This window comes from Lepisma saccharinum, chromosome 2 (genome assembly GCF_977018435.1).
Source record: "Lepisma saccharinum chromosome 2, izLepSacc3.1, whole genome shotgun sequence".
Lineage (NCBI taxonomy): Eukaryota > Metazoa > Arthropoda > Insecta > Zygentoma > Lepismatidae > Lepisma > Lepisma saccharinum.
In genome coordinates, this window is record NC_139230.1 from 202,769,337 (window position 1) to 202,797,159 (window position 27,823).

Here is a 27,823-nt window from a genome sequence, read left to right on the forward strand (position 1 = left end):
TAGTGGTCTCTCAGAACACATTTTGGAAAGTGGGCATAGAATCGCAAAAAAAGAGATAATTAGAAAAGAGGGGAGGAAGTTAGGAAGAAACGTGTATGAAACAGTGAATATTTGTAAGGGGGGAAGAATAATCTTAATAGGGACGAAGGAAATTTGGAAGAAGGGTGGATCAATTTCCTCAAAAAATGGGACAAAGCCTGGAAGACTGAACCCAATATCGGTTTCCACGTCACTCCGGAAGTTATACAAGCTGCACGGGAAGAACGTGAATTTACGTTGGATTTGTGACGTAATAAGGGGAAATGAGAAAATAAAGGGGAGGGGGAAACATCCGTGGAGAACTGACCTTCGTGTGGATTAGGATGCACAGTTAGGTAGGAATGGCCGAACCTGCAAGTTGTATAGTGTTTCATGCAGGTTTTTTAGATTTTTAACTTTTTTACCTGTGAATAGGTCTATTGTGCAAGTTTTTTTTTTTTTTATAATAGTGAACGACGAGCTTTTTACATACCTCTAAAGCAAAAACATAATATTTTAAATGTATCCAAACCAACCCTTATCCACAATCCTCATATTACATTTCGACGCAGTACTATGCTAAGTACCTAGGTGGTGTTTTTTTTTTTTTTAATACGAACCTGAACAAGGATATAGTCAATCTCCGAAACGTCGTTCTACAGTAGTAACAAACTTTCCTTTTTTATATTCTAGATATGGTTATAGTTGAATAGTTTACTTGTGTTACTTCAATTTCTGTTGGCTGCGGCTACATTTTTTGAACCCTGAAATGGTTTTTCGAGCAGAACAATATTGTTACTAATTCTCTTCATCTTAGATGCAGTTGCACAGTTTTATTATAACAATGGATCAGCTTTGATCAACCCTTCCTGGGATTTCATGAGGCAAAAGAAGGGTGGTGAAATGTGAGTATGCTGGCTTGAACTGATTATCATCTACAAATCTACCATGTAATTTTCTTTGTATGCCATGAGAGCATTTAAGTTTAGGCTTCATCCCATCACAAATCAAAAGTAAGTAAGTACACACTTTTTCATATTCTCAAGTCTGAATATGAAGATCGAAAGAAGGAAATTCAACATGTCATCTACAGAAATGTACGGAGAACTTTACATATTGATATTGTTGAGACACTCCCCTTGATGGTCCAATAGTCAATATAGTGTTACAGCATGATAAACATCAAAATTGCCCTCAATATTTCAAAGACATCACATCCCCTATATCACAATCAAAAGGAAGAGAAGGCTAATACAAGCTGCTTTCCTCTCAACTAGAAACTGCAGCAATGTCCTCAAAACCTTGTCTGCAATTTTCAGTTTTAGCATGATGCTTTGTGTAGTTTATTGCTTATCCTGGACTGGATTCATTATTATTATTATTCAAGTAAGACAATGCAACTGTTGAGACTATTAGCTGTAAAATTTATGTTGACAAGGATAAGACAGGGTGTGGAGCACAATACACAAAGTTAATCATCTATTATACTACAGGAAATTCACATATTCTTTATTAAATTTGTTGTTATTGTTCTTAAACTACCTTGGTTTATTTGCTTATGTGATCCCTTGAATCATTCTTTTCCATGTGTTACATTAAAGTTTACAGCAAATTGTCTCTCACCTTCACTGTCTGAATATTGTATTTACTCTTCTATTTGGAAGTATGTTGTCATTATCCATTGTATGATTAAATATATTCAACTCTTTAAAATAGTTACATGCACATGTATTTTACAATTTTAAAAAAAATGTGGAGTATGAAAGGAAACCAAAATAAAGTTACAGATAATTTAGTTCCAAACTGATTTGCAATGTATTACTATGTTGTCTTGTACATGTCAAACACAGTGAAGTTTTCTTCACAAGTCACTGGAACTTCACAAACCATGTTTTGTAAAAAGCTGACATGTAAACTGCAAGACTGAAAGACAATGCTTTGGAAAATTGTGACAGCAAACAGCTTCTTGTCATGTAATGTTAATTTAAGGAAAACTTAAAGAGTGACAGAAGACATACAATATAAACAAACAATTTTTTTTTGTTTTGACAACTGGATGCAGTAGTGTGTTCATTTTTTGTTCATTTTAATATATTAACACACATTTTATCTCCCAATACTCACATTTAAACCACTGATTCTTGACTTAGAATAATGTATATCACAAAGTCTCTCCAAGCACATAATATGCTTTTAAATAAGACTTTCCTTGTACAACATAACATCCTGACCAAGATAGAAAGTCATTCAGATACATCAATATCATAACAAATTTGAAAGAAGAATAAACAACACAAGGAAACAATGACTGAAGCATAAATATTGTTAACATAAGGTTAAAGCAAGATAAACAGTTCAACTGTTTCACTGACCAGCATGACAGCCAATTTGTGTTCTGGAGAGTAGCAGCATTACTCCTCTAAGAGTAAAGAAAGCACATCATACATTTTTCCTTGAAGCCTAATGCAGAGAAACATGTCTACTGTTCACAATCACAAAACCAGTACAATTTAGGAAGTTTCTCTTATGTGTTTTCTCTGGCATGGCACTGAGCTGTATGTAGCAATGGACATGAAGACAATGTCCATTCACTGACTAACTGAGCACTCAAAGTCGTAACTATGAGACAGAAGACGAATACAACACATTCTGGTATATTATAAATGCTACACGAAATGATCGAAATCATACCTGAATGAGATTCATCTCCATTTACACAAATGTTCATGGAATGAAAAGCCACAAAATTCTTCATGGTACATGGACTGTTATTATACAATTTTAATAACAAATAAATAGTACACTGAACTTTCATTCTGAAAAATTACTTCTACTTGCAAGAGTTCATATCAAAATGGAATATATCTTCACAATCATTACAGTCACTTTTCACAACATAAGCCCTTCAAGTCTCAAACCATGACAACTTCTTCCTTTCCACAAAACAAAAATGGATATTGGTCGATCATAGTTTGAACTATGTCTTCTAAGTGTGGTCGCATCTGTTCAAATCTTCCCATATCACTGAATTCAATGGGCAATAGAGTGGGCCACCAGCATATTGCAAGGTTCTTTGAGTCCATACTGTTTAATTTGCAGTTTTCTGCCACCCTGAAACATGGAAAACCAATATTATGATACCACCACTAACAATTTACCCACAAAAATTGCCATATCATCATTTGAAGCATGTGCGACTGAAAGACAATTTTAATGAAATTAAAACATTTATAAAATTTATTTTAAAAGAGCATTTTCATATCTACTTTAATATAAGGCACCACTCAGTAGCATGCTTCATGGACATACACTAAGTTCTATAGTAGGATATGTCACTGCACATCAGGGCTTGGGCTCCACCAAGTGGCACATTTGTAGAGCATTAAGTGGCTCTACAAATGCATCACTCAGTGGAGCCACCACCAGAAACTAATATATGTGTATAAAATTTGCTACAAATGATTGACAAACATGCCAGAGAGTGCCCCTGTATAAAAGGACCCTCCAAGCAAGTTATATGTCTTTAAATATGATTGTTACTAGTTGTGTAAAATGTTTGTTTAGTCACAAAAAAAAGTTCAGAATGACAAAAGTAAGGAAAATGAACACTATAAAAATGTATGTCTGTGTAGTGGGATCCATGAGTATTATTGTGCAAATTGTCCATGACTATTTTCTTTAATTTTTCTCTTACATCCTGTGTGTTTTTAAGTGATTGATTTTCATGTATGGTGGTGCAGAAGTTGTCAACAGCTTGTTTTGAGTTGTTTTCTTAATTCTTGAAACTCTTATTGGGTCAAATAAAGTGCACAAACATGGTGATGGACAATTTGTATGGTAATACTCATGGATCCCACCATACTTTTGAGAAGAATGAGCCATGTTTAAGTAATTCCGAGATTTGCATACAGTGGGCACAAGGAAAACTCATAGCATTTCATTGTTTCAATAAGCAAATACTCTTTTCAACAATAATGACAAAAGAACATGACATGTGCACCAAAATGAGAATATTTCAATTTAACTAACACAGATAAGGATCAATCATAAAATTAATCATGGCAACTGACACAACATGCACATTCTTTTGGTTCTAATGGTGCAATCTTGTATTCAGTTTTTGTATCTTTTAACCAATTTGAACCTTTTACCATGTCTGGCTTGTCATAACTTTCCAGCCCAGTGTCATGGTCAATCCAAAAAAAAAAAAAAAATGGACAACCAACTGCTGACTGCTGTCATGGTTAATTTTAATAAGTTACCAGCATGTGGCATGAAATATCAACTTTTTCATGAAGATATTTGGATATGCCAATACGAAATTTTACAGATATTGACATAGCAGAGATATACAATTTACTGACCAATAACGAATAGTGTTCTGATCCAACATAAAGCACACATATTTTTTGTAAAAAATCTGAATGATACTTGCACCTGCTAAATTAATACACCTGGATAGCTTACTAACCTATACCACATATGCGATGTTGCCTTCATGTGAAAAGAGATTAACATTTCAAATTAAGGAAAACAAACATGGCAGGTTCTGAAAATCCAATGTAATTAACAGAAAATTCTAGAAATTCTCTTTCATCCTACAACACACTTTTTGGTATTTAAAAGTTTTATGCAGAAAACAAACAATGAAACAGATACTTACTTTACAAAGTGTTGGAAAATAAACTTCAACACTTCGAAGTTTACACGGGGTAATTTTTTTAAGAGTCCTCGAAGAGCCAAAAGTCTACAACTTCTGTCTGCTTTCACTAAAACAAAATGGAAACATGCTGTTAGTAATTAATAGCACAGAGACGCTAGGCAGTAAGCAGGCATTTTGAATACTTTGACAAACATTAACGTTAAATATTAGTTACTAACACAAAAGGTTACTTAAAGTAATAACTAATGTAATCAACTTCACACTTATAAATACTTACAACAGAGCACTGAATTCTAGCCACTCCAAAGGAATTGAGATGTTGAAGACTTCACACATAGTGTCTCTACATCCAAAAACTTTGATATTTTATCACTTTCAAAATGCTATCCACATGAGAAGCTGAATTATTACCATGTGAAATTACATTAATTCCAATATACATATGATCAGGAAATCCCAACAATAATTTATAATAAAGAAGCAAAATGAACTTCTACTAGCATGTCTGGGGCATTTTAAAAATGAGAATGAAAAGTCATTTAAAATGCAAAAATCCACTTAAGTAAAAAAATAAAAATTGTAAATTTGAATACTAAAACTAAAAGCAAACAAAACTAACACCCTGACCTGCACTACTTAGAAATTTAGGCTGACATTGAAATGAGTTTATGTATCCTGTTACCTTTACACTAGTATTGCTGCATGCTATAGAATAGATTGACTGCACTATGCATAGACAGCTGCAAACTTACGTGTATGTGTCCACATACTACAACACCTTACTCGCATATCTATACAAACACATTCTCAGATAGGTAAAGTAAATATATCAAATGTGGTTAGCTAAACCACAATTCCCAGACTGGGTGCAGACATGCAAGGCACTCAATCCTAGGCATATTTGTTGTTGCTTATGATTTGCAGTGCAATGCTCACAGATAGGATTATGAAATAAGGGCAAGATAATTTAATGATTGCATCTGTAAGCATCGACTTATACATAAAGAGTTAATCCTTTCTACAAATGATAGAAATTAGGGATGGACTGATATGAAATTTTTGACAATAATGATAAAAATTACAGATGTTCTTGAACGATTGTTCACATGGGAATTTCAGAGTGGCTACAAACAAGCAGAAATGAAATTCCCTGACTTTTCCAGGTTTTCCAGGACAAAATTTACATTTTTCCCTGACAATTACAAACTAAACTAAATCGATGTTTTTGCAAATGGAAATAATAAACTCATACAGATCCACGTATGGTTTTCTTAAGTACAAATATTATCTTCTATGAAATTGACTTAATTTCTCTATTCTCTATGATTTGAATTCAAACTGCAAAATAGTGAATTTGGAAAATTATTACAATTCACAAGCTAGGGAAGGATTACGGAATGTTGTCATACGCAGTAAGTTTAAAATAAAATACTTGATTATTTTTAAAGTTACGACTAAATGAGATAAGAGTGAAGAGTGATTGATTAAGAAATACAATTTGTAATTTATCAGTCTCCTTATACATTCTCGGGATTATATGTTGATATTTCCACTGAGGTTTGGAACCCTCTGCTTGCAAGAACCATGAGTGCAGACTCATTTTTCAATGCATAAAGCTACTTCTCTCTTCTCTGTAAAGCAAACAACTTAACTCTTGCATATAAGTGAAACAATTGAATCGAACAAAATAAAGTGTCATATTTCCTTACATTATCAATGGGATTTCTGCTTCAGTACAGTATATCCAAGTGAGGTACTGTGAAACTGACAACATTCAGTTATACCATTAATGCTGACGAAAAGGGTATGTAGGTATTAGAAATTTAAAGCAAGGAATTTATAGAATTTCATTGTATAGGTACCTGACGTAGCTAACCACACATTAAAACAGGAACACTCTAATAATAAAAGCTTCTGAAAGTTCATATACGAGGGGCATCCTGAAAAAAGGACCAATTGTCCCTATACGCAGCACTAGTGGTCGGAGAGCTACACACACACACATGCAGGCAGGAAGAACTGGCATGTAGCTGTAATCTGGTACAGTTGCAATACAGCCGTTTTAGGAAAGTTCTAGGTTAAATATTGCAGCTATCATACAGTCTCCCACCGACTGCGATGTAGCCTACGTGTAGTAATCAGATTTTTGCACGCTCAGAATTTGGCACAGAGCCACCAGCAATCGTGTGATGTGTGCAGACCAGATGTCGTGAATGATAGTATGGTCAGACGATGGTGCAGACAATTCACGAAGGCCAATCGAATGTGCACAACCGCATATAGCTGAGTACACGCGACTGTTCCATCACTTCAGGTGAGAAATTTTGGACCACTTCCTGTACAGCCCTGGCCTTGCATGTACCGACTTTCATCTCTTTGTTTAACTGAAGAGGTTTCTGGCAGGGCAAGAATTTCACAGCTACACTGCGGTAGAGATAGTTCCAGTCTTTGCTGTCAGACACATATACCATGGGCATAAAAATTTAGTGCCATGCTACGACAAATGCCAACACAACGGTGGTGATTATGCCGAAAATTAGGTTAGGAATCACTGTTACTAATGCAATAAATTACAACTGATATTCTTGTTTTATTTATACCTAATCGGTAGGGACCTTGATATTTTCTTACTTTTTTTCAAATTGGTGTATTTTCTTTTTTTTTTTTTTTACTATAACGTGTTATTTTTCCCAAAATTCACATTTTCATTTTAGCGCATTTTCTGGCAAATATCTCAAATTATACCTTCATGGTGTTTTAAAACTACTGTTTCAAATTGTAAGTCACATGGCTTACGCCTCTTCGTGAGAGTTTGATATCTTGAAAGTTATTTTGGGAAAGATATTTTCCATGCCCCTTTTTTTTAATTTTCAGGTATGGATTTTAGATAATGGAAATTTCCCCGTATATACTGAAGGGTGCATAATGACCATAAGTGGCAATGCACCCAAAAAATTAAAATCAATCAATCTCATGTGACCAATACCGATATATTATGGCACCAAAAATTGGCATTGTATTTTTTTGACTTGTTAGTGTTACGTTTCCCAACATTTGCGATTTTGTTTTAGAACATTTATCTGCCAGATATACTGAAACTTAATACTCCATTGTGCTTTTAAACTATTATTTTAAATTGTAGGTCACATGGTCTACGTATTTTCGAGACAGTTTGATATGTTGGAACAGATTTTTGAGGAAGTAAAAGTAAATAGCTCCCCTGCACTTTTCCATGAAGGTCTATAGGGGTTTGGAGTTAGGGCCCCACACTTTCTTGATCACGGCTGAAGGTGGGGGTGATGTGATCAGCACCACGCTCCTGGCTACCTTTATCCCTCAAAGTTTCCTCAAGGTACCAGCTTCATATGATGCTGGGTGGTGCCGGAGCAGTTTGAATAGGTGGAAAACATCCCGGTACTCCCCCGCAGGGTATCGACCCCGGGTCTCTCACATAGTAGTCAGACTACATGATGACTGAGCTCCATTATTACTCGCTCGACAAATGCCGATGGTGCACACTTAGCGTGGTAATTCAAAACATATCTGTTGCAACAAATACTGAAGATTCTGCTCCCGTGTGACGGTAGATACGCACTTGATCTCCTGTTAGAACCCTGCCACTTTTACATGATTTAATGTGGCTGTCGGAATTATTCCATGTACGTATAACTCTATAGTTTACTCTTGAATAAAATGTTGGAAAACTTGCATGTTCTATGTACACAAACATGGCCTAGAAAAGACAAGCATGTTGGATTTCATGGAATTTTTCAATGTTTTAGGACAGTTCTTTAAAAGAAATCGCTAAAAACGGCAACAATTCGAATTTTATGCCAAATATGCATTATTTCGATATTTCTAACGGGCGAAAAATGTGTCCAGACATCACTGCACATTCCTAAACATAACTTCACAGCAATTACCATTTTTCACGGTTTTGGCGTTTGCGAAAAATCAATGTCCCTACTAACAGACAGGACAGAGAGTGGCATTAATTTCATTGCAATACTAGTGTTGCAGTAAATTTGAGGTTGGGAGCATGCACTTGCCAATTTTTATAATGTTCACCAATGCAGATTTATGTTTCACTTTTTCGTGATAGTATTCAATATATACACCGTTTGGTTAGATTCTTCTTGATATCTAAGAATAGTGCAATGTCATTGTAAACGTATGTTAACTTGTGCGAAACCAGTAATACGTCAGGATGATGAAAGAAGACCTTCGTAAGCACTACTACATTAAAGAAGGTGAAGTGAGCCAGAAGAGTAATAAATTCCAGCAGCATATTTGCAGTCAATGCAATTTCTGTCGCATGTTGTAGTGAGATACTTTGTCGGGTGGCGATATTCGACAAAAATCGTATGTATCAATGGAACCTATTTGTTTCAATGTTCCTTCAATACCATATGGTATCATCAGAGTATGGTCGTATGGGCCCGATGATACCATATGGTATCATGGTGCTGATTACGAAATAAATATGCTTTTCGGAACTTCATACTCTTATGTTTGGGTGGAAACTCTGACACAGGTCTGGAGCAAGCCTGGGAAATTCATACTGATGACCAACCTCTCCCCGCAACACATCCATGCCACATTTCCGAACAGAGTTTCACAATTTGGCTCATTATTCAACTTTTAAGGCACCCAGGAACATGAAATGTTTCAATTTTTTGGAAACGTCCATTCTTTGAAGGGAATACTAAGGTTTGCGCCTTCTCCCCCAAATAGCGGGAGAAGAAGGGGCAAACTCCAGATTTTTATAGCTTTTTCATTGAAATTCGGGGGTCGCGCCCCCCAAACCCCCTTCCTCGGTTCGGCGTTCTGAATTGTACACTGTTGCATGCTCTGATGTTTTAGCTTCAAAACAAAACTTATCCGTAGTAGATTGCTCCCATAGTGCCCGAGGTATAACAATTTTCTGAGTAATATGCAAATTACCTATTTTTTTTAGTAAAAAACAGAGTTTCCCATTTTGGCTTATTATTCAACTTGTATCGCACCCAAGAACATGAAACATGTTTCATTCTCTCTGGAAATGTCCCTTTTTTGAAGAGAATACTAAGGTTTGCGCCTTCTCTCCAAAATAGCGGGAAAACAGGAGGCAAACTCCAGATTTCTATTTTATTTTTTCATTGAAATTGGAGGGTCGCGCCCCGCAAGCGCCTTCCTCGGTCCGGCATTCTGAATTATACACGGTTGCATGCTCTGATGCTATATCTGACAAACAAAACTTATCCGAAGTAGATTGCTCCCATAACAATTTTCCTCCAAAAATGCAAATTACCTATTTTTCGTAAAAAAAAACAACACATTTTGGCTTATTATTCAACTTGTATGGCACCCAAGAACATGAAACATGTTTCACTCTCTTGAGAAATTTCCATTCTTTGAAAGGAATACTAAAGTTCGCGCCTTCTCCACAAAATAGTGGGAGAAGAGGGGGAAACTTATCCGAAGTAGATTGCTCCCATAGTGCCCGAATTATAACGATTTTCCTTCAAAGAGTGTTCGATTTTATAATTCCCGCCGAGAAGCCCGGACGAGAGAAATATAAATATATCTCTATCTCTCTCTATCCTCCTGCCATCACTGGTTTCTGGTTTCTGGCGCCGTGGTGTGCATAAAAGGGGCCTAAAAGTTGAGGGTGAAACTTACGAACGAGATTTCCTGTTCCCGTGCAGAGTTCCATAACGATATAAAAAAAGAAAAGAAAATACGAAATTCCCTGACATTTCCCTGACTTTTTTTGACACCTCAAATTCCCTGACTTTTCCCGGTTTTCCAGGTCTGTCGCCACCCTGGAATTTGGAATGAGAGGGGGGGGGGGCTGGAAATTGGCATCTTTCATTTCAAGTTACAAAAGAAGCAGGTAAAAAAAGATAAAGTGCTCCCCTGTGCATAGCACCATGCCATGAAGGTGTATAGGGGGTGTGGGGGTAACACTTTCTTGATCCGGTCGTGAAGAAGCAGAAAGTTAGTTATTCTAATACTAAATAATGGAAATGGAAATGAAGTTCAGTTACTTTGTACTCAGACTGAATAACCAAACTAAAAACTGTGTCAGATCGAAATAAAATTTAGAGCAAAATACAGGAATATTATCATATTCTACCAGTTAAAGCAAATAATACATGGTTCCACAGTTTTCAAAGTTACAGAAATTAGAGTTTTATGTAGACGGTCACAAACTTTGAGTAAAATTTCTCCCTAACTTTTAAAGCTTCTCTTGAACAAGCTGTGTAAATGGTAAAACAAAAATGGAATGTGCATTTCAGTACATTAACTGTGTAAAATTCAATAATTAATATAAAGAAAAAGTTGTGCTGGATATTCACTCATCTGGTGAATCATGATGATAAATTTGGATAATAATTCATTCTATCACGGTGGCTCAGTTGGTAACGCGTCTGACTACCATGCTAAAGGTCCCGGGTTCGATCCCCAGCCGGTTCAAATCCGGGAACTTTTCTAACTATGGAAGCGGCTCCGGCGCCCACCCAGCGTCGAATAACATGGGTACCTGGGGGAAACCCTGGGGGGTAAAGGCGGTCAGGGGCGTGATGCTGATCACATCACCCCCACTCACGACCGGATCAAGAAAGTGTGGGGCGTTACCCCACACCCCCTATACGCCTTCATGGCATGGTGCTAAGCACAGGGGAACACTTTACCTTTTTTTTTATCACTTCATAATAGTTATTCTTGTATAATAATAATAACCATGGTGATTATTATTATTTCTACTATTCAAGATTTATCAATGGTCTGACATCCCCACACAAAACTTTCTGGCAATGTCCATGATTGTGCATTAACCCCCTTACAGTTACAGGAAAAATAAAGAATGAACTGATAAAAATGAGTGGAATTTTTATTTGAACCAGGATTTCTATTTTGAATCAAGTTAGTATGACTACAAGATAAAAGAGATCAGCACAATTCTTTATAGGAATGAAACAGGCAAGAATTACATGTAACCATGTTCAGAAAAACAAGCAGGAATGTTAAGGGAGATTTCACACCAAAGTGAGTGACATGCGACACATGTCACTTGGGAATGAACCAATAAACAGCAACATTTCACATGGCAGCAGACCATACAAGCCTCCAATGGTTCCAAAACAAAGGAAAAGAAGGTTGACATAGTGTGTCACTTTAAACAATAGAACATGAATATTGTACTGTGAAAAGAGACTAAATTACTTCATTTTCATTGTTTCATTGAGCTATGGTGCCCAAGAAATTTTGGAAAGGCCATCTTATGGTTCTGTAGGACCTACAGCAAGACTTTTTTTGAAATGGTGGAAGCTAGTCAAAGGGTCAAGTTTACCGACATACATGACTCACTACTGGCCAATTTATTGACAGCTTATTACTAAATTAGCACCTTGAAAGAAAATTGGGATTTCATTAAAAAGTATAATACCTGACCTCTAAATCTTTTTTATTAAGCATAAAACTACTGTTTTTATGAAATTAAAATATGTTTTCTCGTACAAGATCATTTAAGGTAAATGCAGTATCTTTTAACAATAATAATTACGAGAACAAAATAAAATTACTGGCTAAAGCAGAAATTGTTAATTAAAGTTTTCAAATTTAATTTTTTAAAAAATAGAAACTATTAAATGCTGTTATTTTATTCATCACAAAATTACTCTGAAGATAGATTGATTTGGTTTGTTTTACTTTGCATTTGTGCCACTTTTGGCTCATCATGAAGATTAGAACGAGTGACGATATGATGAAATTGATGAAGGGACGCTCACAAAGAACATTCATGCCAGACTGGTATTCGAACCCGGGACACCCTGGTGTTACAGCATGGAGGCCCGTGAACTACTTTGAATACCAATCCTTATCTATAAAATCAGCAATGTCCCAACATGCATTTTGTAAAGAAGCTAATCCTGCCAAATAAAATGCATATTAATGCAAACTTTAAACATAGCATGTCCAACGCAATAAGGACTGAAAAATACATAAAAGAAACACTACATTTTACTTGACATAGGCTATACCCTATGAGATAATTAAGAAACAAAGTCTTTAAGTTTACAGACTCGTGCCATGAACAGAAACAAAATGTTTTGTGTCTGATAATTAGGTCATTGATTTTTTAAAACCACTGCATTTATTTCCCTTTGTGCTGAATAAAATGATTCTTAAGTCATGAAATCAGCTGCTAAAAGTGGACTATATATACATATTTACAAATGCTTGCAAACAATATTTATTCACAATAATTAATAAAAATTGAATTACAAGTTAAAGAATAAATATTACAGTATATTAATATTTAAATAAATATAATTTTGTTATGTAATAAATTTGTTATTGTACATGAAAATAATGATCAGTACTTATGTAGGTTGACTTACAACTTCTCTCTACCCTGTGATATTTCATTTTATGACCTTGAATTAAACTAAGTTAAAAAGGTTTTTAATGGTTTTCTCTGAAGAACAAAACTATATAAGACTACAAAATAAATATACTAAAACATATGAATTCACAATGTATAAAAAAGGATGGTGAATATCTTAATTTAAATATTTATACACATATGTACACTTCTGTTCACATAAAGTGGCACATTTTATAAGGTTGGACAGTTGAAGTATGTGCCACTTTATCTGAACAGGAGTGTACATTACTGTAGCATGAACTAAACAAATGTAAATGAACAGATGCATGCAAATTAATAAGAAAATAGTATAAAAAGTATGAAATGTATTAATAAGAAAATAGTATAAAAAGTATGAAATGTAAAGAAAAATTGTATAAACATAAAAACTGTGTATGCAGATTAACATCTGAAATACTTTAAATATTAAGATTGTTAAAAACCTCCCAGATTGCAAGAAATATAATTAGAAATCTCACTTGAAAATCCCTGTGAATATCATGAATATACTACAATAATATATGTAGTATTTTGTAAATAAAGCAAATCATACAGGTTTTACCAATAATTTCAATGTCCATATCACAACTTGATGAATAATAAAACAGCCATGCATCATACATCATGCATTAGTTCAATATCTGAACACGTAAATTTTTCAGGCATTAAAATAGTTCAGGAGGAATGTATTGAAGAAAAATTCAAATTGTCAGATATTTCCTTGAATTTCTAACATTGTTGAAATAAGTTTTAAATGTTTTCTGTGGACATGTACTTTTAAGTCTAGTTAACATATATAAATAGCGCAATGGAGGAGTGAGGTGTCTTTCAAGGATTCAGGTTTCTGATGCTATATTACAATGGTTGGAAGTGGTCTACAAAATGCACAAAAGCAGTTGTTGCAATGTTACATTTTAATGATCATAGCTGAAATTTTACTACAAAATTCTGTATTGTATATCCTTTCATCTAAGCAATTTTCAGTAAGAAAAAATACTGAAAAACTCATTTTGGCAAATCTGTAACTATGAAAATGGATAAAAGATGATCACAAGGAGAAATTTACACCCAAATTCCCTTTCATGAGATTTGATTCCAAGACCACTGTCACAATAATGGCTACAACAAAAATTGTAAAGTTATAATGAGATGGAATCATCAAAGAAACATGAAAAATACATTGTGAAGATCAAGTTTTTAATTCTTACTTTTGCAGAATTTCTTATCTTTATGTCTTTAGAACATTTTTTAATGTTCTTGTTAAACGCTGACATAAGCATTGCTAAATTGTAGAAAATAATAATACGAAACTTAATTTGGTAGAGGGTTCCATTCAATAGCTTAGGTTTTGCTCCAGTCCCCAAGAACGTTTCTAAGTGACTGACAGTGTATATCATGGTGAGGATTTGCACTAATTTGGCAAACAAATTCCCTGCATTTTCCAGATTTTGCCAATCATTGCACTTGCTATTCAAAAGAATAAAATTTTGTCAATACTGTTCAAAGTAAATGAACAGAAACTATAAAGCATTTTTTTTAATATTTCATATCAACAATCTGGTTCAAGAAAAAGCGGAATTTATTTTCATTCCCAAATCCTGGCATTTACAAACATGCTTGATTTTTGCTGGCTTTTTCAAGTTTTTCTGATTAGTGGGAATCCTGTTGGTAATGTTAGCTTGAGACAGTTCTGGGAAACAAACAAGACGCAACAAATGAGGTAAAAAACGCTTTAAAAATAAGAATTATTGTATTATTTGTAAAGCTTTGTTGAACGACAAGTTATAACAAGATGTGGGCAGGGGGGGGGGCAACTGATAGAGCACTACTATATTAAATGGATGAGCCTACAAACACATATAATTCTTATAAAATATTTTGAGAAACCTAGTCACTTTAACTATTTCAAAATAATCAGTTGAGGATGTTATCATGCAGAGGAAGAAAGAAAGATGCCTTTATTCAATTTTAAAATTGTAAAAGAAGGTTTGAAAATATTAACCCTAGTTGATGTCCACCATCAATTCACACACACAAATGCTTTTGTAACTAGCATGGCAATGAAAGAATTGCATTACAGAATTAATAAAAAAAACATTACTTGCATTAAATTAATATTGGCGACAAAGAGAGTGATTTGATTTTGATGAATTTCCCTTTATTTATTGAGAAAGAGGATAGCTAACCACATTCTAATACTATTAGCATTATTATAAATTTATGAAAGACACAACACATGAGCTGCATAAAGCACAATGCTGTTTTTGCTGGTCAGGTGTTAAAAAGACAAACAATAATGAAATGAAGTAACCTTTGAACTGTTCACTACAAAAATTACACAGCATTAAAGAATAGTTACTTACCTGCAGAATCATAAGACGACAGGGATACTGCATAAATTTCATAAAAGTTTTTCAGCCGAGTATCATGCAAAAAAAAAAAAAAAGACACATGTCCCGATAATAGTCATTTCAAGGTTGTAACATGCTCTGTATCTAAACAGTAAACTATACCATAATTATAACAACTATTCCTTTGTTTTGCTTTTTCTTTCCTTTATATTTCTTTAAATTAAATTTAATGAAACGCAACTAAGGAAAATATGAAGATCAAGATAACACAACTATGAAATAAAATAATAATTTAAACACTGCAGAATGTACAGAACATAAAAATTATTATTATTAAATATTTTTCTTATGAAAACAACTTATTAACACTATCAATTGTTTGTGACATGATCAAATAAAAGTTCTGCCACTTCCTTGCAGATCTTGTATTGATCATTTTCTTTAATATTCAAATCTCGCTTGTTCAGAGCAAGAAAATAATCATAGGAAAAGATAATACTCAAGGAATTTCTAGTAATCAAAAAATATTGAACTATCGCAAATTTGAGAACAACTGATATAAATGACAAAATCTAATCTTTAGATATATATGTACAGTACTCGCCCAAATTATATCATATTCAGGTTTTCTGAGGATAACTTTTTGGGGACTTATCAGATCTCTATGAAATTTTCACAGCACTTTGAACTGCCTATTATGTTACAGCGTGGTGTACAATGGTAAAAAGCAGATCTTCGAAAATGGCGATTTTCCATATTTTTTAAATCTTCATTTTAGAAGTGTTTTTCTATCTCAATCTGTAATTGTTTTGTTGAAATGTATTATAATAATAATTTCAGTGATGGGTAAAACAAAGCAAGTGCTCGATCTTACCAAGGTGCAACAAGATGCGATTGTGGCAGGCCATTGCCAAGGGAAGACTCAGAAGGAGCTGGCAGAGCAGTTTTCGATCAGCCAGTCGGCTGCGAGCAAACTTCTGAAGCGGTGGCGGTTCCACGGAGGATACGTAAAGAAGGAGAAGACTGGGAGACATGCATCACAGACCGTGTTGTGGGTAGGATATGTCTCAGACGATACAGAAGAGGCTGAAGGCTGCCAGACTGAATGGACATTGGCCAGTTAGGAAACCGCTTGTCTCCGAGAAGAATAAGAAGGCACGTGTTGAGTGGGCCAAGGCACATCTGAACTGGACTCGTCGTGAGTGGAATACCGTAATCTGGAGTGACGAATCTAAGTATCTGCTGTTCGGGACTGACAGTATACAGTGGGTACGACGTCCTACAGACACCAGATTCCACCACAAGTATCAGCTTCCTACAGTCAAGCATGGTGATGATTCGGTCATGCTGTGGGGTTGCTTCTCTTCCCTCGGCACTGGCCCCCTGGAACGCATCTATGGAATCATGGATCGGCATGTCTTCAAGAACATCCTGGAAAAAATCATGCCATGAGCTCGTCGCAGCATGGGCATAAGTTAGGTTTTCCAACAAGACAATGACCCTAAGCACCGATCGAAGGACGTCACAGGGTGGTTCGTGCAGCGCAGAGTGCCAGTTATGGAGTGGCCCAGCCAGAGTCCCGATCTGAACCCCATAGAACACCTCTGGGAGGAGCTCAGCCCACATCTGCAAGGCACCAGAGCCACTTCTGCAGATAAGTTCAGACAGCTGAAGGAGGAGTGGGAGAAAATCGACCAGTCTGTCATCGATACTATCCTCGATTCCATGCCACGTAGATGCCAAGTTGTGATTGACAGCAAGGGATTTCATATGAAGTATTAACTGATTGTTCATGTTGAAGTTGTTAGAGCACAGCAGAGTAGGCATAGTAGACTAATTTTGAGTGTAATAATGAAGACTAGTTTTTTGATGCTTTGCCCAAAATGACAAAATAAATTCTGTAAAATTTAAAAATGAGTTTTCGATGCTGTATACCTGTTTCAACTGTGTGATATACCTCACTAATAATATGTCGAAATTAGCAGATGAATTAAAGTAGGCTCAAATAAGTTATCCTCAAAAAAACAAAATATGATATAATTTGGGCAGGTACTGATACTAAATATAAGATTCTGTTTGTGTTAGAAGTAAGGCAAGACTATTTTGTTGACAATGTGCAAGAAGCACTCAAAATACAGTAGATCAATACTATATATAGAAAAACTTTGAACAATAAGAAAATGTAAAAATCAGTACTCGCAATGTGGAACTTCTAGGTGTGTAGTTGCCAATGTTTTGAAAACACACACATTTATTTTCCTTTAAAATGCAATAGTTCATATAGCCGGTGTGTACATAATGAAATCTTTGGATGTCAATCTTACATGTTGGCTAGGGTGTTATTACTCCATTCGAATGTACATACATGACTCGCTACCAATGGAGGTCCTTATCATATTTGTAAGGATTTTTAACCAGCCAACATGTAATTACCACACTCAACATTTTCATGTCAATACCAGCTTTAAGACCTTTTAGCTTTAAGACACCAGCTTTAAATAATATTCTTCTTAAAGCTTTGATTTCATGCATGTGTAATGTATATAATCAAAACATATTGGACTCTGAATGGAAGAGTTCAACATTCAGAAAAGCAAAGCATTGATTTCAAGTAACAACATTTTTTGCAACACATGAGTGTCATCCTGTGCATTTATATTAGAGATTTTCTGTTAAACTTGTGCGCTTTATATTCAATGCCCCCCCCACCCCTGGATCCGTACAAAACTTGTGAAATGTAAGCACACAGAAGTACAGACATTGAATCAGGATGCTGGACAAATAATATAAACAGCAATCTAATTTCAAGCAGAAGGAAGGATTTGTAATTAATAGGAGCATCCATATTTTGTTTTTGACGAAAACACGAAATGTGAAATAACACATTCTAATGTTAATTCTTAATATTACTGAAAGATGTGAGGTGCATTTTCCTACCCTGTTGTCACGAAATGATGTGAAATGAACTGAAAAATGCGAAATAAGACTCTTAAACATGAAATTTAGAGTTTATTTACAAACACGACACTTTCTGAAGTTTGAATTATCCTGTGAGTTATGCAATTCACGGAAAATTGATTAATTCTGCTGTAAATATTTGAGAAGCAACAATGGACGAACCCCTTTATACAGGAATAACTTAATACTCTGGTAACTAAACACATGTGCTATTAGAAGGGTTATGTTTATTTTGTAATAAGTGCTGTTCTTAAATCAATTTTTGGATTACGTTCGCAATTTTAAAACCAAAATGTCATTTTACATACTGCTTTTGATTAGATTTTTCAACATTATAACACCAAAATTTTATTCTATTTACTGCTTTTGAACCCGAAATCGACTCTGTTTTTGTACCAAAAGTTTGCTTTTATATTTACCAAAAATATGTGCCTCTAGTAATCAGTAACTCTTGTTATTTTATGTAACCTTAGCTAATCATGACAGTGAGGTTGAGTGTGAAGTTAAGAAATTGATGAAAGGACACAACCTGTGCCCAAGCTTGAAGTTGAATCTAGGAATTTCACTGGTGAGATTGAAAGGTAATGTGCTTGGCCACCGAACTGATAGAAGAAAGGATTTAAGTGCACATTGTGATAGTATTGCTGTTGGTCTGTTACCGTTTTACTCCTCTTACATACAAGTACTGATAATAATAAGATTTCATTACCACAGAAAAAAAACACATTTATATTTGCTAGTTAAATTACCTGTTGTTTTATGAAACAGAAAATAAAAAAGTAAATAGAAAATCTAAGTTCTATTTTGAAATCACCCATGCTACCACACTATTCACACATATCTTAATTTATTTTACATATATCTTAATGTGGTTTGATATTTTAAAATTCTTAAATAGTTTTGGTGGAACAAACACCCACCTTCTAATGTGTTTACAGAGACACTGATATTGTTTGTTTTAATTTCTGTATGGTTTTACTATTAGTGTAAGTACTCCTGAAGTAGGCAACTTATTTCCATTATACTGTTAAGAAATACAAAAATTAAACCACATTCAGGTATGTAAAATAATGTAAAAGGAACTATGTATTTACAGTATCTACTAGAAAAAAGCAACATTGAGAAATCTAAATTGCAAGTTCCTTTCCTGAAAATAATTACACTATATATGTATTAATTACCAGTATTATAAGATCCATTGCAACCTGTAAGGAAAACATAAAACATTACACAGGTATTCTACAGTTCATACTACTTTGCTTTTGAGGATATTAGATACATGAATTCATGAAACTTTTCTTAGTAGAGTATAACAAAATTGTCAGCAATTAACAATTTTCATAAACATATAGTTTTATAAATTAAAAATATTGTAACTGTGTGTATAATGTCCACTATATGAAATGCTAATGGTAAACTGTCAACGATTTCAGTCTGATTCTGCATCTAATTTCTTTTAACCACAGCTTTTCATTACAACTTCCTATCCTAAATTCTATTGTTTAATGGTTAAACTTGGATGCACTTTCAGTTAAAAGTATGAATTTAGTTCACTTCTCCCTGAAATGCATGCAGGAATCCTTTGTACACAAACAAGGGAAGTGCATACAGGTCCCACTGAATCATCATGAAACTTTCACAGAGGGAAGATATTGTCAAGACAAGAATGTGAGACAAGTGCTACGTTTTGCAACTAAATGATTGGACAATTGTTCTATGTACCTAGCAGGCATGGAGCTTGCAGACATAGTTGACTGTTTGAGAAAATATGAATGCTACTATAATATTCAAAACATTTAACAGCTTCTGCAATAATTTTATTTGCAGTACATGTATTTTTTCTGTACAGGAATTTAAAGAAAATATATCCACATATTACCTTCCTACTTATAAGTGATAAGTTATCTTGCATCAAACAATTTTATCCGATATTTGTTCATTTCATGTAGAGAGTGTGTATTATGATTGTAATGCTACAGAGAAACAATATGCATTTAAGTTTTACAGTGTGTTGTGTCATCTACTGATGAATGCTATTTGCAACACACATGTCCAGTTTTTTACAGTAGAGACTTGATTCAATATTTTTCAGGGGGCCAAGGGGGAAAAACTTACATGTAAAATCTGGGAAAGTTTTATTTTTACATAAAACTAATTTCAACCATGAAAACTAATTTCACAAAAAAAAATAATTAAAATCTGGGAGTGTAAAATTTGAAGTTCACGTGTATTCAGAAACACAGATGGTCAATCTTCCAGGTGTCTATAAGCCAATTTATGTTGGAGATTATTGTTGTCAACACATGCTAACCTCAACGATGGCTTTCCTTTGTGCAAGTTTGATCATTAACCTCAGCAACAACTATGTGCACTCTCCCTGCGAGAGAATACTAACGCAAATAACAGTTACAGCTCCACTGATGCCTAGCACAAATAGTAATTATATTTTATTTCCTCATTGGCAGAACTTCTCCGAGTGCAATATCAATAAAATAAATAAAATATATGAGTATTGCTTCTTGTCATCAAGAGGAAAACTGATGAATACCTCAAAATTAAGCAAGTTGTACATGTTAGTTAACTCGAAGATATGTAAAATTAGTATCAAAGTTTACAGTTACCTGCATAATGCTCTTAATGGTACCATATGAAACCACTGTACATAATGTATTGAACTGAAACAAAATCTATGCCTCATTTTAAAGTAAGAGTTCACTTAGGCGTGATTCAATAGGTAATTTCTGGGGGTGGGCCATGTTAATCAGTACTCTATCACAATCAGTTGATACAGGCATATTTGCAATTGCTAGAGGCATGCATATTTAGTATTTGATGAAAAAACAAAATGTGAAATAACACATTGTAATGTTGATTTTTCATGTTTCTGAAAGGTGTGAGGTGCATTTTCCTACCCTGCTTTGTCATGAAATAATGTGAAATAAACTATAAAATGCGAAATAGACTCAAACACGAAATTTAGAGTTTATTTACAGACATAACACTTTCTGAAGTCAGAATTATCCTGAGAGTTATGCAATTCATGGAAAATTTATTAATTCTGCTGTAAATATTTGACAAGAAAAAATGGACCCCTTTATACAGGAATAAACTTAATATTCTGGATATGACATAAATGTGCTATTAGAAGGGATATGTTTATTTTGTGAAGTAAGTGCAGTTTTTAAATCAAATTTGGGATTATATTCAAGTTTTTAAAACCAAAATGTCATATATACCACTTTTTAACCGCTATAACAGCGAAATTCTATTTTATTTAGCACTTTTGAACCCGAAATTGAACTGTTTTTGTACCAAAATTTTGCTTTCTTATTTACCAAAAATATGTGCATCTAGCAATTGCTGATAATTTTACCAGTCTAATATTTCTATAAATAACATACAAAATTCAGTCATTCCGTTATTATCTTTTAAAACATATAATTCACACATCCTTGCTACATTCACTAAGGATGTGAATGAACAATTTGGGTTTTTAATGGAAAATTTTCAATGTTACATTGGATTGGTTGAATATCTTATCAGTAAACATTCAGTCTTGTGGGGTTTAAAATACCAAGGAACATATCATCACATGTGAGACAGAGAGAGGGAGAGAGAAAGAGTGAGAGTGAGTGTCTGTGTGTGATCTTTGGTTATCTACCAAGTTTCCAATTCTGAAAGCAAATGTAACTCTGAACTTTAAGGTTCAGAAATATATCCAGAACACACATGGATATATATATATATATATATATAAAAAAGAAGAAAATCTCCACCATTAATTGCTGTGAAAGCTTCAAGACATAAGCCCATACAGGCATACACTAAACTCCCACAAAAAGCCAATATTGAATGGACAATTTCCTTGAAGAACCTGAACGATACCTTATTAATTAGGGCTGAGCTGATACCAATGCCGATGAACCAATTCCAATCATCCTGAAAATTATGCAAAATGTCATGTTTTTATTAATTTTGCACAAATATTGTGTGAACACCTGTAGTTTATGAATACATAAGAGATATTTTAATATTCTTCTGTTAATTCTTGAATACTTTGATTGATTGATTTGCTTTATTTTACTTCACCTTTTGTGCCATTTTTGGCTATTTTGCGAAGATGGGGATGACTGATGATATGATGAATGGACACTCACAAACATCTATGCCCAGGCTGGGATTCGAACCCAGGACCCCTGGCATTGTAGAACGATGTGCTAACCACTCTGCCACGGGGCGTCAGCTCTTGAATATTTTGAAGCAAAACTCGGATAAATTGATACTTATAATTAGGAATAGTTACTTACACATTAAAAATAATCAATATTTTGAACAAGTTTTAATTATTATAATTTTCAGGCATTAGTATCAGTGAGACTCACTAAGAGTATAGGCATTGTTATTGGTATCGTCTCAACTCTATTATTATCAACCACAGTGGATTTTGCTCTACAAAAATGAACTGTAAATTCAAAAATTTACTTCACAAAGTGAAAGTAAATGTGAATTATACCTTTAATTCATAACAAAAATAATTTGGAAATTAAAAGTTATTTATAGATATACTGGCTCTGTCAAATGATGATCAATTTTACTGATAAACTGGTCATCCTGTCTCATCACGCACACATGGAGTGGAGGGTGGGAACAAAAAGAGCACAAGAGAGGCCAATTTTCAAGAGTTTGTTTCTAGAAAATTTATAATGCAGGAAAGGGACAAGAAGCAAACTATTCAAAATCACACCTAAATGGGATATTACTTCAAGGGGAACCAAATTCTCATTTCCTAATCAAAGCATTGAATTCTAAACAGAGAAAGGCACCCTTCTCTCTTTGTTTACAAATAACTTATCATATACAAACCTAGTATACTTTGATCTCTATTTTGGGAGGTGCTATGCTAATATTTCATGTATGGTAGTGTGTTAAAAGTATAATAAAAAAAAATAATTCATGGTACGGAGGAGAATTTGAAAAGGACTGACAAATCCACCTTCATGTCACTGGTTAGACTCCCTAAAATTAGTCACTACATGTCAGGGAAACTGCCATGTTAGAGCTGGAAAAACTTGATTGGACCTCCTCTGTAGACACCCTGCAGAGTGACAAGTTAGAAAAGCAATGCTAGAGAGAGATATTAAGGATCAATTAGGAGAGAGTTCTTTGATTTTTACATACACAAAAGTCTATAAATTACTGCCTTGTTCTGTTGTCCAATTATCTCAATCACAGCAGAGAAGAGACATGGTATGATCATTATCATTCGCTGTGGCAATGTTTCCTTACCTCAGGATATCTGTGGACCTACCTAATGGGATGTTCAGTGGATCTCAACTTACAATAGATGACCACAAGAAAAATCACTAGCATCACCTGAACAGTTTTTTTTTTTTTTTCAACTTACACTTGTATCTTCGTGGCTTAATATGAAAAATATAGTTAAAGTTACTTACGTGAAATTTAGAAGATTTCGCACTTCCGCATTGCACAATTTAATGGTTCAATCCTATTAATTTCGAAGATCCACTGTCTTCATTCACAAAAGGGTATGGCGTTTGAAGCTGTACCCTTTTGTGAATGAAGACAGTGGATCTTCGAAATTAATAGGATTGAACCATTAAATTGTGCAATGCGGAAGTGCGAAATCTTCTAAATTTCACGTAAGTAATTTAAACCACGTTTACCACAACCACCATGAATAGTTAAAGTAGTTGTAATTTAATTTCAAACACAATTCTTTGGCATTTAGTTGGCCTAATGTGAGAAAAGGAATTTCTATTTTTGCGATTCACTTGTAAATCCCTCAAAGAATGTTAATTTTACTGCCAGAGCGCAGAAAAGGATAAATATTACTTTCTAGCACACAAAAACATTTTTCATATTTCAAAAATTCTATCAGTAATCATTTAATAGCATGTCTACTTCAGTTAAAAATAATACAATGAAAAGTTTTGTACAAAATGTTGCAAATCTGCACTTGGGAAGAAATATAACACATAATAATTGCTACAAGTAATAACGCTATAGACATAACCATTAAAATTTATATTATGTTACAATCTATGAAAAAATGAATGTATTCTGACCTGATATGTCTTCTAATTCAGCCATTACATCTTGAGTTAAAAGGGGAGGCAAGCGCTTCGAAAAGAAATCCTTCAGAGCTGTAGCTACAGCATTTACTGGAATATCTAGTTCATGAATACTGAATGCTGGATCTGTAACAAAAATAGATAATTTGTGATTCATGTACATCCATATATACACACACACATATATATATATAAGCTACACACATAAGAATCTAAGTTATCAATATTTCATCAATAGAGAAAAAATTATTAGATATAAAAATGGTAAATGGGTTTCCCTGATCATGTAGTGGTTAATGTTGGGATCTCTTGATTATAAGATGACAAGTTTGATTCCCAGTAGAAGCACACTCCACAATTGATTGCATTCTACTTTAAATTGTAAAGTCACAAGCCTAAAATGAACTCAAACCATTAAGGAACTTTTTGATAAATGTATGATGCAGGAAAATGTAAAATCCTGGAATGAAATCTGGATTCCACTATAATTGGTGAATGTCTGAGAGAAAATAATTTGATATGATTATGATACTATGTGATACATTAAATGAAGAAACAAGGTTCAATTTCAGAGAAAGAGAATACATTACATGTGAAAGTGTGCCTGTGATGTTAATCTTATTTCAACATGTGCCAGTCTCCTAAGAACAATGAATTTTAAAAAATACTAACGCCAGGCCACATTCTGGCTAACACCAAGTAAAAGTTTCTCCAACTGAAAACAACTCCATAAGGAAGATGACACGGTGACATTCAGCAATCCAAATGACAGTATCGAGTGAGCTGTTTAGCATACTGAAAGAAACTCTCTCCACGTGCATTCAACAGCTGTGGAAGAGGACAAGGACCATTTTCTCTTGGTGACAGTCCCAGAACATATCTAGAAAAATCAATAAATCACACCATCAAACAAATCAACATAAAGGCCAGCAGGTGCCCAGGCTTAAATGGCAGCCCCCTCAGGGTACTAGGGAGCTGAGGGCTGATAACCCACACTCACCGAAATTTTAATTATTAGAGAAACCAAAGTGAGGCATAGCTGGACTCATCGATCGATGACGACTTTTGGCCTGAAGAGGAAGATGAGATAGCTACATGGAATGTCCATACACTGAGGGAATCAGGTAAATTGGCACAGCTGATACAAGAAGTTAAACTAAACAGAGAAATCATGGGAGTAAGTGAAACCAGATGGAAGGAATGTGGGAAAATAACCAGTGATAAAATGACATTTCTAAACTCAGGTAAAGAACATGAGGAAGAACCTAGAAATGGAGTTGGATTCTTATTGTCGCCTTTAGGCAAGAAATCATTACTGAGCTGGGCACCAATATCAGATAGAATTATCATGGCTTCATTTGATTCTAAAACAAGACTCATATCTGTTATTCAATGTTATGCTCCCACAGAAGCAGCAAATGAAGCAGATAAAGAAAACTTTTATAAAGCAATGAAGGACACGCTTAACAAAATACATAAAAAAGGCATACAAATAATAATGAGAGATGTCAATGCTAAGGTAGGTGACGATAATTCAGGATTGGAAAATGTAATGGGAAGACAAGGATTAGGAAAAATGAATGAGAATGTGAAATTACTAGCAGAATTTTGTGAAAGCCATGACTTAATAATTATAATTGGCGGAAAAATCTTCCCACATAAGAATAAGAATACGTTGTTTTCTCCAGAAACCAAAAACAGAAAATCAAATGGATCAAATCATAATAAATAGAAGATGGCGAGGAAGTCTACAAGACTTAAGAAATAAGCACAGCACTGATATTTACAATGACCATCACATGCTAATAGGAGAAGTAAAACTCAAAATAAAAGCAGCATTTAATAAAATTCAGGAAAAAACATGGACATATGATATAGATAAACTTAAAATATCACAAGTAAAACAACAGTTTACAATAGAACTCAGAAACTGATATGAATTACTACAAACAAATCAAATACGTATACAAGACCCAGAGGATGCTTGGGCGAGAATGGCTAAAGTACTAAAAACAACAACTGAAGAACTAATTGGTTACAAAAACCCCCAAAGGAAGGAATGGATTTCAACTGATACATGGAAGAAAATAGAAGAGAGAAGAGGATTGAAATAAAGACTTAACAACACCAGGACAAGACAACAAAAATAAGAAATAGCAAACTTATACAAACAAAAAGATCAAGATATTGAAAGAGGTAGTCGACAGAATAAAAGAAAATGGGTAGATGAACTAGCAGATCAAGCAGAAGAGGCTGCAAACAGAACTAACTAACTTAAAAGAACTATATGATATACCAAGACAATTAGCAAGAAGAAAATTCAGCAGAACAAACCAATTAAAGACATTAATGGGAAGTTGCTTACATCAAAGAACAAATGGAAAGATGGAAACATTACTTCCAAGAATTATTAAACAGGGAACATCAAGAAGAAGAAAATACAAATCAAAATCTAGCAACTAGTGAGAAGTATGAAATTAAAAGCTTGAAGAAGGCAAACGCAAACACTCCTAATTTAGATTAGATTAAACTAGCAATTAAACAATTGAAGAAAGCTCCAGGCAAAGATGGAATACCACCAGATATTTTGCTGGCAGATATAGAAACTTCAGCAGCATTTTTATATCCCTTAATATTGCAAATTTTGACAACAGAGAGGTATCCAGGAGAATGGAAAACACGATTGATTATTAAATTGCCAAAGGAAGGAGATCTTACAAAATGTAGTAACTGGAGAGAAATTACCTTGTTATCAATACAGAGTACAGTAGTTGCAAGAATAGAATAAAGAAACCAATAGAAGAAGCTATAAGGAAGGAACAGGTAGGATTCCATTCCAATAGATCGTGTGTGGATCATACAAATACTCTCTGAATTATACTAGAACAGTCAGCAGAATGGAGAACAACATTATATACAATCTTCATTGACTACGAAAAAGCTCTTGATTTACTAAATAGGAAAAAAATGTGGAAGATTCTTCACAGGAACAGGTATGCCTAGTAAAATACTAAATCTGAAAAAAAAACGTCTGAAAGAAGCAATTAAGTTACACACAACAACCAGCTATCGGAACCAACAACAAATACAACTGGAATAAGACAAGGATGTGTGTTAGCACCAACTAAATTCCTATTAGTGATGGACTATGTAATGAGGAGAGCTCTGGACAAAAAGAGAAGAGGAATACAATGGAAAATGATGGATAGACTCAAGGATTTTGAGCTTGCCGATGATGTTTGTCTCCTTTTGCAATCCTTCAAGGATATGAAAAACAAATTGAAAGATACTGAAACTGAATCAAAAGTAGTAGGATTAAAAATAAATG

General features: G+C 34.2%; 1 protein-coding gene across 18 annotated transcripts in view; it reads right to left on the bottom strand.

Moving 5' to 3' along the window:
- Nucleotides 1-1,732: 1,732 nt before the first annotated feature.
- Nucleotides 1,733-27,823, bottom strand: part of RhoGAPp190 (Rho GTPase-activating protein 190) — a 178,655-nt gene continuing 152,564 nt past the window's right edge. For 7 of the 18 annotated variants that reach the window (XM_083117880.1, XM_083117883.1, XM_083117887.1 and 4 more), the window contains 5 exons: nucleotides 24,490-24,621; nucleotides 19,585-19,608; nucleotides 15,458-15,484; nucleotides 4,682-4,787; nucleotides 1,734-3,129 (listed from right to left, as the gene is read on the bottom strand). In XM_083117880.1, coding sequence (XP_082974006.1) covers nucleotides 2,931-3,129; nucleotides 4,682-4,787; nucleotides 15,458-15,484; nucleotides 19,585-19,608; nucleotides 24,490-24,621 — 488 coding nt within the window. In that variant the 3' untranslated portion in view covers nucleotides 1,734-2,930. Of the gene's footprint in view, nucleotides 3,130-4,681; nucleotides 4,788-15,457; nucleotides 15,485-19,584; nucleotides 19,609-24,489; nucleotides 24,622-27,823 lie in introns of all 18 variants that reach the window. The other 11 variants (XM_083117885.1, XM_083117894.1, XM_083117893.1 and 8 more) reach the window with 5 other exon arrangements.